General features: G+C 23.0%; 2 protein-coding genes across 8 annotated transcripts in view; one reads left to right on the top strand and one right to left on the bottom strand.

Annotated features, from left to right (window-relative positions):
- RpLP2 (ribosomal protein LP2) overlaps nucleotides 1-15,456 on the bottom strand; it is a 507,190-nt gene that overhangs the window by 280,014 nt on the left and 211,720 nt on the right. The gene's annotated exons all lie outside the window — the stretch shown is intronic.
- Nucleotides 1-15,456, top strand: part of Fas2 (neural cell adhesion molecule fasciclin 2) — a 270,786-nt gene that overhangs the window by 199,531 nt on the left and 55,799 nt on the right. For 4 of the 7 annotated variants that reach the window (XM_075302851.1, XM_075302853.1, XM_075302857.1 and 1 more), the window contains exons 3-4: nucleotides 3,201-3,369; nucleotides 7,983-8,036. In XM_075302851.1, the coding sequence (XP_075158966.1) occupies nucleotides 3,201-3,369; nucleotides 7,983-8,036 (223 nt within the window). Of the gene's footprint in view, nucleotides 1-3,200; nucleotides 3,370-3,992; nucleotides 4,011-7,982; nucleotides 8,037-15,456 lie in introns of those variants that run through there. The other 3 variants (XM_075302852.1, XM_075302854.1, XM_075302856.1) reach the window with 2 other exon arrangements.

The raw sequence follows: 15,456 nt of genomic DNA, 5'->3' as shown, positions 1-15,456 counted from the left end.
ACCCATGTCATAAGACAATTATACAATTTACCCCGCCTCCATCCTGGCCTTCATGCATCTCTTTTCTCAGGCATCTCTCGGTCTTTACTTTATATGTGCATTATGACATTTCTGACAGCTGCCTTTGTACTGTCAAAAATTTCTTTCTCTTGATATTATCTTCAAATTCAAGACTAAAGTTTTTCAAACGCATCCAGATGTGCACATTCGAAAACAAAATCCAACAATCTCTCAATCTTAAAGAAACACATGGGGAATTTTTGTTATTATTGCTTAAAATTTTCCTTCCAAATTTTATAGAAAGAATAAAAAAAATTTTCTTCATCTGTATTGTGCTTTCATTTCATGCATTTTTAATGGAATTTGTTTATATATCTCATCATCAGCGTGTTATTATATTTAATAAAGGCCATGATAGGCATGATAATGGGCTTTATGATTTTTTGCTGGTTGTTAATTTCATTTGAGAATTTCGTAATAAACCGAAATGGAAGAAATCATGTTTGCAGTTGTTGATGGGCTTTTGTAAACTTCAAAAACAATGAAAGACGAAATTAAAGAAATGACTTGAGAAAACCCAAGCACCACAATGTGTCTACACTTGTCAAGTAATGATATCTGTCAAAGAAAATTTAATTTTACAAATAAAATTTTGTTTATTTTTAATGGATATTTACAAATGAAATTAACAAATTTGGATTATTTCCAGAAAACATAGAGAGGTGTTAACTGGGAATTTATGATGTTCGCAAATAACCTATAAGCTTTAAAAAGTAGTATATATATTAATTTTAATAAAATTAGCCGTCTGTACAAATTTGTTGAATTTAAGTTTGTTTTTCACAACAAAAAATCGCATAAATTCTCAAATTATTAAAATTATATTTTGATTTGAACAATTTTCTATAAGAGAAGCCATTTTAATTCAATTTGCGACAATATTTCTCATTTTCCTAATGCTAGTAATTCACAATAAGCTTCTATTGTGATTGAAGAAAACAAGAAATTGTCAAAAATTTGCTATAGCAAAAGGAGGAATCTGTATATTATGGAATAAAAAAGCCTATTTTACTTTACAATACATAACGGACAAAGTACAACACAGGAGAATTTTCTGGAATATTTACATCCTAATATTTGCAGCTTCTATCAATTTATTCTAAGTTTTTTACATTTTTTTGCATAAATCCTCAAATTACTAAAATTATTGTTTTGATTTTAACTATTCACTGTAGCAGGAATCAAATAATGTTACTTTGCTGTCATATTTGTCATTTTCGTGATGCTAGTAATTCACAATAAGATCCTATTGTGATTGGAGAAAACCAGAAATTTTCAAAAATTCTTATAGTAATGGTCTATGTATTATGCAATAAAAAAACTTTGTTGTACTCAATATATAACGGACAAACTATAAAACAAGAAAACTGGATTATATTCATCCTAATATTTGCTGCTACTGCGAATTAATTCAAATTTTGTTACATTTTTTTTGCATAAATCGTCAAATTACTAAAATTATTGTTTTGATTTTAACTATTTACTGTAGCAGCAGCCAAATTACATTAGTTTTCTGTCATATTTGTCATTTTCATGATGCTAGTAATTCACAATAAGAACCTATTGTAATTGGAGAAAATGAGAATTTGGCAAAATTTGCTGTAGCAACTGGATTGTTATGTATAGTATGAAATAAAAAAGTTTGGTTTACTCCAATATATGACGGACAAACTACAAACCAAGAGAATTTATTGGAATAAGTTCATCTTAATATTCAGTACTTCTATGAATTAATTCAAAATTTTGTTGCATTTAAATCCTCAAATTATTAAAATTAGTTGTTGATTTAAACAATTTACAATTCAGAAAACAACCAATTCATGACCGTTTGTGACTATATTTATCATTTTCCAATTGTTAGTAGTTCACAATAAGCTTCTATTGTTATTGGAGAAAATTGAAATTTTTCAAAATTTCTTATAGGAACAGGAATAGTCTATATATGTTATAGAAAACAAATTTTTGTACTCAATACATGAATGAAAAAGTACAGTCCCAAATAGATTTACTGCAACATATAAATCCTAATATTTACTGCTTCTACGAATTTATTCAAATTTTGTTACATTTTTTTGCATAAATTCTCAAATTGTTAATTCAAAATAAAAAATAATTATTAAAATTGTCTTTTGATTTTAGCAATTTATTGTAGAAGAAGCCATTTAAGGCCAATTTGCGAATATAATTCTCATGATGCTGGTAATTCACAATAAGTTCCTATTGTGATTGAAGGAAACGGGAAATTGTCAAAATTTGTTGTAGTAAAAGAAAGGGTCTGTATATTATGGAATAAAAAAGTCTTTTTTACTAAAATCCATGACGGAAAAAGTACAACCCAGGAAGCAAGTACTGGAATGTCTACACCCTAATATGTGCTGCTTCTACGAATTTATACACATTTATATTTTTTTGCATAAATCGTCAAATTATTAATTCAAATTAAAAAATAATTATAAAAATTGTTTTTCTTCTTTTTTAACTATTTACTGTAGAAGAAGTCAGTTTACGAAAATAATTATCATATTCATGATGGTGGTAATTCACAATAAGTTCCTATTGTGATTGAAGAAAACGGGAAATTGTTAAAATTTGTTATAGCAAAAGGAAGAATCTGTATATTATGGAATAAAAAAATCTATTTGACTCCAATACAGCGCAGGAGAATTTACTGGAATGTTTATATTCTAATATTTGCTGATTCTATGAATTTATTTAATTTTTTATTGCATTTTAATGAAATAAATCCTCTGCATTTTCAATTTTTTTCTTAGATTTAAACAATTTATTCTAAAAGAAGTTAATTTATGTTATATTGCGTCTATAATTATCATTTTCATAATGTTAGTAATTCACAATAATATTCTACTGTGATTGGAGAATACCTCAATTTGGCAAAATTAATTATAGCAACAGAGGTCAATGAGCTTTACCTTAAAGAATATCACAATAACATTGCAATGAATAGCCCAGTTATATAAAATGTACAGGGTCTTTGGTACGCAACAGCTATATTCCTCCCTTGCTGAAAACTTCTATAAGATAAAGAAATTTTCTAAAAATTTTAATATTTTGTATATTTTTTTCTTCTTTATTTGCTTTCTTTATTAACTTATTTTTCTATATATTTTTTATCTTTCTAGCTTCGGCCGCCGATGAACCCAGATTGGAAATTTTCCCCTCACAAAAAGTCCAAAGAAAAGCAGTTGGTCAAGCCATGATTTTAACATGCCGTCCCAATGTACCTTCCCTGAGTCTAGTAAACGATTTACAATGGAAGGATAATATGAATAATACTATATTACCAAAACCGTAAGTAAAATATATATCGGATTTTTTTTACGATTTGCTATTGTAAATAGACCCTTAGTAAATGAGTGTTTTCCGTACCCCTTTGATAAAGAGTCAGTGTGTAAAAAAAAAATATTTGTGTGAAAGTAACAAACAAATTAAATTCCTACTAAATGTTTTAATAATTAAAAGATGGTAAATTTATTTTAAGAAAATGCTAGTGGTTAGGGTTTTATATGGAATATGAATTTCTAAAAAAATTATCTTATTTTAGATTTAGGATTTTTTAAGGCCTATTAATTATATTTAAAATCGTTTGTTTACTACCAAAAGCAATAAAACGTATTTATATTGGAAAAATATGCGAATAAACCTAATAACATACCATATGATGTTGTAACAGGGTGACATCGATGAAACAGCTGACTAAATTTGTTACAGGATGTGTTAACGTTTTTTTTTAAATTAAATTAATAATTATTGGTAAAATAATATTCAGTATTTATTTTAAGCTTTTCTTTTTTGTTTTTATTGAATTATTGAAATTACTTTAAGAAAACAATTGTAACAAGATTCAAAATTTTATAATTGGGTTTTTGTTTCTTTATCGTTTTTTCTTCTTTCTCTTCTTTTTACAGTATTGTTAAACAAATGTCCAACACGTAAGATTTAGTTGCCAGTTTTGTTGCAATTTTAGAGCAATTAACGTTGAAATATTCAAGCAATAACTTCAAGCTTAGCGCAAAGCATTCCAACAATTTAGGAAATTCCAAACAAAAAATGTTTAATATATAATGCTTTATGAAACGCCTTGTTAAATGAGTTAACCTTTATCAAATAGTTTTGTTTTTTAGGAAGTTATAGTTATAGAAAAAAAAATATTTTAAAAAAATATTTTAAGATTTGAAATCTAAAATCTTCTGTAAAAAAATACTATATAAAAATATTTTATTTTTTTTTTCCTAAAACAATTCGACAGGATTATTAAAAAACTACGTGACAAGTAAGATATTTTTGTTATTTTAACAAAAATAATATTTAAAAATTTAGAGAGTTTTATAATATTTTATTTCTAATTTATAATTATTAATGAATTAGAAATATAAATTATATATTTCCAAAAGCCTTAGATACAATTTTCAAGCTTTAAATATAACTGAGTTTAAACTTTACATTTTATAATCTCCTCTTTTAATTAGACTATCTATCTCCAATTAGAGAATTGTTATAAGAATCAAAAAGTTAATTGTAGACTTGTAGAGTTTTTCCAAAAGTTGACTTTTCGATTTTTTCCAAATTTCGAATAGTTGATTTTTTAGATTTAAAAAATAAAAAATTTAAAACTCGACTTTCTACTTTGGCGATTATTGAAAAGTTGAGACTTTAAAATTTTTTACTATAATATATAAAGAAAAATATGTATATAATAATGGTTATGTATACCCAAAATTCTTAAAAATCTTTGAATAGCAGTAATAAAATCCTCGATAGTTGTATTTGTAATATAATATATTCAAATTTCCTTTTAAAAGTTCCATTAGATTATTAATAATTTCCAGTTCAAGCGCAGATAACTATAAAGAGGGTTGTTATATTGCCGAGTCGATAATATAACAACCCTCTTTATAGTTATCTGCGCTTGAACTGGAAATTATTAATAATCTAATGGAACTTTTAAAAGGATTTAAACATTTTTAGAATCTCTATCAAAACTTTGTCTAGCCATAATGAAATTGTTTAAGAGACACTATTATCGACTGTTTAAAATTTTCTCACGCAAGAAATCCAAAAGCAAAACAGCTGTTTTCGTAACAAACAGGGTTGTTTTTTTTTTCCTTGATAGTTGTAATTTAAAGTAAATTTTTTTTCTGTCAAAAGTTCTATTAGATAATTCCTCACCATTATCATCAGTTTCAAATATCTTAAAACCCTGCGTTTTTTATATTATTGACTCTGGTTTTTAGCCTGATAGGCCTCTGTATCAAAACTTTGCTACCCATACATCGCAAAACAGCTTTTTCTGTAAAAAAAAACACAGGGTTGTTTCTATTGTGAACAAACAGTTCTCTTGCCTATAATGACAAGTCTGTTTTATAAACAGGGAGGTTAGTAGTAAAAACAATACCGATTACATAGATTTTGGATTCCGATTAAACGTTGGCAACCCTGATTTATCTACCATATGGTTTCAAATCATGGTTGTCACTCGAGACAAAAACTGTCTAGCAAAATTTGGAGAAAATTTTACCAAAAAAACTACAAAACAAAAAAAATCATATTTTATCAAAATTTTATTTCTATAGAAAATTTTGTCAAAATTTTATTTCTATAGAAAATTTTAACAAAATTTAATTCTAAAGAAATTTGTTTTACAAAATTTTATTTCTATAGAAAATTTTAACAAACTTTTATTTCTATAGAAAATTTTAAAAAAATTTTATTTTGTTTGTCAAAATGTTGTTTCTATAGAATATTTTATTAAAACTTTGTTTCTATAGAAAATTTTGTCAAAATTTTATTTCTATAGAAAATTTTGTCAAAATTTTATCTGTATAGAAAATTTTGTCAAAAATTTATTTCTATAAAAAATTTGTCAAAATTTTATATCTATAGCAAATTTTTACAAAATTGTATTTCTATAGAAAATTTTCATCAAAATTTTATTTCTATAGAAAATTTTTCCAAAATTTTATTTCTATAGAAAATTTTTCCAAAATTTTATTTCTATAGAAAATTTTGTCAAAATTTTTTTCAATAGAAAATTTTGTCAAAATTTTATTTCTATAAAAAAAATTGTTAAAATTTTATTTCTATAGCAAATTTTTACAAAATTTTATTTCCATAGAAAATTTTTATCAAAATTTTATTTCTATAGAAAATTTTTATCAAAATTTTATTTCTATAGAAAATTTTGGCAAAATTTTATTTCTATAGAAAATTTTTCCAAAGTTTTATTTATCAAAAATTTTGTCAAAATTTTATTTCTACAGAAAATTTTGTTAAAATTTTATTTCTATAGAAAATTTTGTTAAAATTTTATTTCTCTAGCAAATTTTGTTAAAATTTTATTTCTATAAAAAATTTTTATCAAAATTTTATTTCTATAGAAAATTTTGTCGAAATTTTATTTCTTTAGAAAATTTTTCCAAAATTTTATTTCAATAAAAAATTTTGTCAAAATTTTATTTCTATAGAAAATTTTGTCAAAAATTTATTTCTATAGAAAACTTTGTCAAAATTTTATTTCTATAGAAAATTTTGTCAAAATTTTATTTCTATAGAAAATGTTGTCAAAATTTTATTTCTATAGAAAATTTTAAGAATATTTTATTTCTGTAGTAAAATTTGACAAAATTTGTTTGTCAAAATTTTATCTCTATAGAAAACTTTGTCAAAAATTTATTTCTATAAAAAAATTTGTCAAAATTTTAATTCTATAGAAAATTTTGTCAAATTTTTATTCCTATAAAAAAATTTTGTCAAAATTTTGTTTCTATAGAATATTTTACAAAATTTTATTTCTATAGAAAATTTTATTTCTATAGAATATTTTTATCACAATTTTGTTTCTATAGAAAATTTTGTCACAATTTTATTTCTATAGAAAATTTTGTCAAATTTTATTTTTATAGAAAATTTTTCCAAAATTTTATTTCTATAGAAAATTTTTCCAAAGTTTTATTTTGTCAAAATTTTATTTCTACAGAAAATTTTGTTAAAATTTTATTTCTATAGGGAATTTTGTTAAAATTTTATTTCTATAGAAAATTTTGTCAAAATTTTATTTCTATAGAAAATTTTGTCAAAATTTTATTTCTATAGGAAATTTTAACAATATTTTATTTCTATAGAAAAATTTGACAAAATTTGTTTATCAACATTTTATTTCTATAGAAAACTTTGTCAAAAATTTATTTCTATAAAAAAATTTGTCAAAATTTTAATTCTATAGAAAATTTTGTCGAAATTTTATGTCTATAGAAAATTTTGCCAAAATTTTATTTCTATAGAAAGTTTTGTCAAAATTTTATTTCTGTAGAAAATTTTGTCAAAATTTTATTTCTATAGAAAACTTTTACAAAATTTTATTTCTATAGAAAATTCTGTCAAAATTGTATTACTATAGAATATTTTTGCAAAATTTTATTTCTATAGAAAATGTTTTCAAAAATGTTATTTCTATAGAAAATTTTGTCAAAATTTTATTTCTATAGACATTTTTTTTTTATTACTAAAGAAAATTTTGTCAAAATTTTATTTCTAATGAAATATTATTAAATGCCGATATTACTTCATCAGGCTTTAGTGACGAGTCGACCTTCCTCTTTTAGAATTATGTCAGGATTGCTAAACTGTACATATAATTAAAGTGAGGGATGTTTCTATTACAAATAGTGATGTCAACACCCAATTTACTCTGCTATTTTCTAATAAAATTTAAGCTTCCAAAAATGTTTTGCTATAAATAATTTTGTTAATATGGCTTCCTTTTCTATAAGTTTACCTTCGTAATTTCCTGCTATATAATTGTTTCCTTACTTTATGTATCTTTTTGTTTTTCTTTAATTTTTTGTTGACCTATTTATATCTGAATAATTTTATTTAATTTTACTATTGAAACCCGTCTTTCTTAGGCACCAAATTTATCGACCAGTGTATGATTCCAAAGGACATAGAATACGTGATAAGTAAGTCCATGGGGAATATGCTAATGACAAGAATTTCTAAAATAAAACTCCAAAACCCCATTTTTCATATTTTCCAAAATATGCTTCCCCGCCCCATATAAAACTGACTTAGCTTAGAACGAAACAAAATGCTAACAAAAATGATTGCTTTTATTTTCTTTTTAATAAGCCATGGACCAGCATTTTTAATAGCAAAAAAAAAAAAAAACATTTTGACCATTAACTTGTCTTTTCGTTAGAAAAAGTAACACACAAAATTTTAACAAATAATTTCTAGAGAATCATTGAAAGAACCTCCTACCCCAGACTTGAGATAACCTTGCACGTTTTCTTTCTGTTATCATTAATGAATAGTAATTCTATGGAAAAAAGTTTTAGACAAGGATCAGATTTTTATTTTAATTTTTTGTTTTGATTATTTAGTCCCCGTTTTTTTATAATTTTTGTTGTTTTGTTGTCATTTTGTGTGTATGTTTTTCTTTGAATGATGCTCTTTATTTAGAGATTTCATTAATACTTCATGCTATGCTTTGTTTTTCATTTTATCACAAAAATGTCCTTTTTACAAAATACATACATTGGTAACATGATTTCGTTTGTACTAACCTATTTTGTATTTACAATAATTTCGCTTTCATTAAAAAAAAAACATTATAAATTTTCATTTATTTTAAAAACCAGTATTAAAAAACATGATATATTATGTAGCAGAAAGGCATACTATCATCCATTATAAAAATAATATTTGCTGCATATTTTTAGGCTCATAGTAAAATTAAAGCATCTTTCGATTTTAAAAAAATATAAAAATATTTTTTAAGGCTAATATAATTCTATACTCTCTAGAAATGGGTATAAAAATAAGTATTCATATAAATCTTCATATAGAATATGAATTATATACAAATTTGTTTCAATATTAATTTTTAAAAAACCAAGTAAAATGAATTTTCTTTACAGCCTAGTGAAGGATAGAATTAAATAGAAATAATATTCAAGCTTATGAATTATTTTAATTTAAAATTAAATTTAAATTGAAATAATTTCCTTGCAGCTAAAAAATGATTCCAAATGGTATAGACATCAACTTCTATGATTTTTTCTTACCATTATATATTAAAAAAATTATTTTTGAGAAATAATTTAAAAAACTGTATAGTTTTAGGCTGAAAGTAAAATAAATTGTCTAGCAGTCAAAACCTAAATTATAGTTGTAATTAATTCGAAATATAATTAATCAATAAATAAATGAGGAAATAAAATTATTTTAATATATAATATAATTAATCAATAAATAAATGAGTAAATGAAATTATATTATTATAGGACGCAAAACTCAGCCCGCTTTTAATGTATACTTTAAGGCAGCAATTACAAATTAATCACTACAAATTATTTATACAAAAAAAAGTTCGTAAAGGATGAAGAATTGTTGATTGAATTTAAATATCAGTTAAAACAAAATAATAAAGAAAACTAAATACTCATTTATTTTCCTGATTTTCGCGATTTTAGGTGATTCCAAATGTTATAGACGTCTATCAATTTCTAGGATTTTTTTCTTATTATTTAAGCAATTGCATAGCTTTAGGCAGCAAATAATAGGAATGGTAGTTACAGCCCTCTGAAGGGTACAATTAAATATAATTTACATCAATATAGATGGTTTTAAATGCTTTTAAATGCATACATTTAGGCTGCAATTAAAATTAATTACTAAAATGTATTTGTAGAAAAAAAATAAATATAATAATTAATATAGGGCACACGTATTTTAATGCATACTTTATGGCTGTAATTACAACAAATTGTAAATAGGTGTTTGTAGAAAAAATGAAAGAATTTTGTTAAGGAAGCAGCAATGTTGATCGAATTTAAATATCAATTAATGAAAATAATTCAATTTTTAGTAAAGAAAAATTACTTAATAAAATGTTTCCAGCTAAAAGATAGACTTCTATCAATCCCCATGATGTTTAGAGATTATATTAAATACGCCTAAATCAGGACGCTATATTTTTAGGCTGAAATTAAAATTAATTACTAATATCTATTTGTAAAAAAAATAATAATAAAAATATTAATTAATATTGGATGGACAATTTTTAATGCATACTTTTAGGCTGCAGTTAAAACTATTTCAGTTAACAAAAATTATGTGTAAGAAAGAACAATTAAATAAGTTTCCAGCTAAAAAGCTATTCCAACTGCTGCAGATTTCCATCAATTTCGAGAATTTTTCTTTTCATTATAACAAAAATTTAATTTTGAAGAAACCATTTAATCAACTTCATAGTGTTAGGTCTCAATTAAAATAAAGTTTCTTTAAACCGTAATAAAGGTAAAAATTATATTAATATAGGACGCTAAAATCAAGACTCTCTTAATTGCATACTTTTAGGCTGCAATAGCACATTCAAAAAAAAAAACTTATCCTTTTCCTCATTAATTATCATAAAATAACTTCAAATATTGTTTTTATTAATTAAAAAAAATATATTAAACTGGCTTTCCATCTCTAAAATATCATAAACTAAAGCAACATTTTATGATGGAAACTTTTTGTTTCACCTGCTCCATACATTTGAATCATATCTATTTAGTATTTTATTAAAAATAAACGTTTTTGTCATATTCTTAATTACCTTTAATGTCAATTTAATTGCTGCATATTCATTTGATTTATTGTTTTGAGAACACAGGCAATTAACCAATATGTTTTTGCACAATCTGCTATGACATATATAGTTTTTTATCCTCAAAGTATGCTTTAATTTTTATGTTCATGCAGAACACAATTTTTTCCATACTGATATTCAAGCATAAATTAAGTTAACATTTTGGCATACAAATTCATGTTGACTTGACAAATTTAATCTTTAATTTTATTAATCTACTATGTATATTTATATACATAGTTGGTAGGCTTTGGAGTATTTATTATAATATTTTTTCATGTATTTTGAATATCTTTAATATTTTGTGATTGAAAAGAATTTTCAATCTTCAATATTTTGTAATTTGTTGAAAATTTGGTTGTCTTCTTACCAAACAAAATCTTAAAACAATTATAAAAATTTCTTAATAAAAAGTATTTGTCTTACAAATAGTGTTGCCTACTTTCAGGCAGTTATTAATTTAAAATGCGCACAAAAATATTTGTTAATTATATTCGTTGAGAATTTGGTTTTCTTCTTAACAAACAAATTTTAATACAATTGTTATACTAATTTCTTAATAAAAAGTATTTGTTTTACAAATAGTATTGCCTACATTCAGGCAGTTATTAATTGATCCAAATAATTTTTAATTGAAATTTCTCCAGCCACAGAAATCATAGTATCAATCATCAATGTTAATTAAAAAATTAATTGATACAAACAATTTTTAATTAAAATTTAAATTTTTTAAAAAATTTTTCAATTCAAATTTTAACTGTAAAAATTTTAGTGATATTTTTTTCTGTGTATGTAATTAAACCAAATGAGTTTTAGGACCATATCCGTCTAATTTTATATTTCAAATTTTTTTTTCTAAAGATTTTATTAATACTGGTTGGGTCTCTTTATGTTACAACCCAATAGAAAATATATTTTGCCATACTTCTACTCTCCTACATCAATTTCACTGTCCATAGAATATAAAGTTTACGTATTTTTTTATGTTAGGTTTTCCATCCTTCCTGACTAACAAAAAGTTTACAAGGCTGGCTATAGAAAATATTATTGACACCACACTATGTTGACCAAGTAAATCATTTTCAAATCCCACTCTATTCAGGTTCAAGCTGAAAATTTTGTCACATGAATAAATAAATCTCATTTAAGAGGCATTATGTTTGGCTAATACCATTTTCTAAAAGTTTTTAATGCCGAACGGCTGTTTTACAAAAATTTTCGTTTTCCATTTCTCTAGCATTCATTGCCAAATTAGGTCACAGTTGTTTTCGCAAAAGCTATGCTAATTAAAGTTATGTCCATTGCATAACATACCATAAACCTTTACCGCCTCTAAATATGCTTTATAATTATTACATTATTTAGTTGGTAGCTGACAAATAATTTCTCGCATACCATAAAATCTAACTACATTTGTGCGTGTACCATTGAGATTTATATACAGCGTGTAGACAAGCATACCAAATAAAATCTCTTTTAATTTTATATAGCCCCTTATGGTATGCTTTAATTTCTATCATAAACATTACGATTGTATTTTTTTTTTTTGAGTATACAGAACATTTGCGGAATGAAAATTCTATGGATTTTTTATGCAAATTTTATAATATAATGGGGCAATTGAAATGCATACATTATTAAAAACATATAATTGCTATAAAAATATTTGTTGGCAAAACGTACCGTAATTTTGTTGAAGGGATAATTATGTAAACAACTCTTGGGAATACATGAAAAGTAATGACATGATTTGAATTGAAAAAGCAAATCAATTTTTTTAAATTAAATTAAAAAAACAAAGACTAAATAAAAAAAACAAAGACTACTTTGAGGTAGACATAATTAATAATTTTATTATTTAATATTGAAATATTTTTTTAAAAATCAAACCCAAACCAAATTTAAAAAAAAACACTAAAGCATACTTTTGGGGGGCACATAGTTAATAATTTTATTATGTAATATTGAAATAATTTTTTAAAAACCAAATCAAATTTGTAAAATAAAATTAATTTTAAAAACAAAAACTAAAGCATACTTTGGGGCGGACATAATTTATAATTTTGTTATATAATCTTGTAAAATTTTTTTTAATTATAATAATTACAATAAACATACAATGGAAAATAATTAACAAATTAAATATTATATTAATTTAAAAAAAATTGGCTTCAAACAAAAGCATATTTTAAGGCAAATATTTTTTATTTTATATATTTTTTTATTTTAATTTTTTTTTATTTTAATGTATATAAATCATTAATTTAAAAAATATGTTGGCTTCAAACAAAAGCCTACTTTAAGAGCAAATATTTTTTATTGTATATATTATATTTTTATGTCTTAATTTTATTTTAATGTATGGCATATATAAATCATTAAGGATTTTTTCTTTATCTAGTTTTTTTTTTTCTTAATAATCTGTTTTGCAATTTTGTACAGCATGTCTTAAGTGGTCTGCACCACTTAACAGTCATTCTATGAAAACTTCCTTAAAAATGTGCTTACCAAAAAATATTGGGCCTAGCATCTTCTCCGCGCCAGCATTAATTTAGTGCTCGCCAGTTAAATGGCTAAGTAAACTAACACAAAATAAAATAAAATAAAATAAAATAAAATAAAATAAAATGAAATAAAATAAAATAAAATAAAATAAAATAAAAATAAAATAAAATAAAATGAAATAAAATAAAATAAAATAAAATAAAATAAAATAAAATAAAATAAAATAAAATAAAATAAAATAAAATAAAATAAAATAAAATAAAATAAAATAAAACAAAACAAAATAAAATAAAATAAAATAAAATACAATGAAATACAATGAAATACAATGAAATACAATGAAATACAATGAAATACAATGAAATGAAATGGAATGAATAATATATGATATGATATGATATGATATGATATGATATGATATGATATGATATGATATGATATGATATGATATGATATGATATGATATGATATGATATGATATGATATGATATGATATGATATGATATGATATGATATGATATGATATGATATGATATGATATGATATGATATGATATGATATGATATGATATGATATGATATGATATGATATGATATGATATGATATGATATGATATGATATGATATGATATGATATGATATGATATGATATGATATGATATGATATGATATGATATGATATGATATGATATGATATGATATGATATGATATGATATGATATGATATGATATGATATGATATGATATGATATGATATGATATGATATGATATGATATGATATGATATGATATGATATGATACGATATGATATGATATGATATGATATGATATGATATGATATGATATGATATGATATGATATGATATAATATGATATGATATGATATGATATGATATGATATAATATGATATGATATGATATGATATGATATGATATGATATGATATGAAATAAAATAAAATAAAATGAACTAAAATAAAATAAAATAAAATAAAATAAAATAAAATAAAATAAAATAAAATAAAATAAAATAAAATGAAATGTAATGTAATGAAATGTAGTGAAATGAAATGTAATGAAATGAAATGAAATAAAATTTAAAAACACAAAATGAAACATACCTTGTGGGATATAACAAATAGTCGTATTATATAAATATTAATTATTATTAATTAAAAATTATTTTAATTTGGAAAAAACTGTACAAATTCATGACCCTCTATATTTTGGGCTTAGCATCTTCTACCCACTATCTGCACATTTATTTAGTGTTTGTCAGCCCTCAATGTATTGGGCTTAGCATCTTCTACCCACCATGTGCACATTTATTTGGTGTTTGCCAGTTATATGCCTAAATAAAATAAAATTAAATAAAATTTAGAAACACAAATTAAAGCCTATTTTAGGGGATATAACGAATAATTGTATTATATAAATATTAATTATTTTTAATTAAATATTATTTTAGTTGGAAAAAAATCTTGGCTTTAAACAATAGCATACTTTAAGGCAAATATTCTTCATTACATATATTTAGGATTTTTATTTATTTTTTATATTTAGGATTTTTACTTATTTTTAATGTAAGGCTTATATAAAATATTAAAGAAATTTTCTTCTGCATATGTATTTTGTATTTTTTGTAATATGTTCTTAATTAATGTTACATTTATTTGTAATAATTTTCCACCTATCACATTATGTGTGTGTTCTACACGAATATAAATGAATATATCTTAAAAGATATTATCATCGGTGATTATATTTTTGCAACTACAATATTACATATAAAATCCTTAATATAATTATCCCGGTTACGTTAGTGATTATTTATTATGACAACACAATCCTTGACTCAATGCAACAACTACGGTGGTATTAATGACAATAATTAATTTTCACCACTAATCTCAGGTGATCAACTTCAATTTAGCCAGTTTTCATATGGCCACTTACATACATGTTCGACTTAAAATGTACGTGGTAATGAAACTCAATCAATTATTTGCCAAATCACTTATACAAATCTTCATTAAGATATACAATTATAGATATTACACAGAGTCAATGGCGGGGAAAAATGAAAATATGAAGCAAACATAATATGTATTAAGGCTCTGTGGGTTAACCTGATGTCATAAGGGTATCAGGGAATTATTGCTGCAAACATTATACTTTTATTAAGACAATATGTGATGTGTAATCCCCAAAAGTATAGCATCTAGGTTAATTAAGAAA

This window comes from Haematobia irritans, chromosome 3 (genome assembly GCF_050003625.1).
Source record: "Haematobia irritans isolate KBUSLIRL chromosome 3, ASM5000362v1, whole genome shotgun sequence".
Lineage (NCBI taxonomy): Eukaryota > Metazoa > Arthropoda > Insecta > Diptera > Muscidae > Haematobia > Haematobia irritans.
Note: the sequence above shows the minus strand (reverse complement) of the source record. Positions and strands in the feature narration are given on the sequence as shown.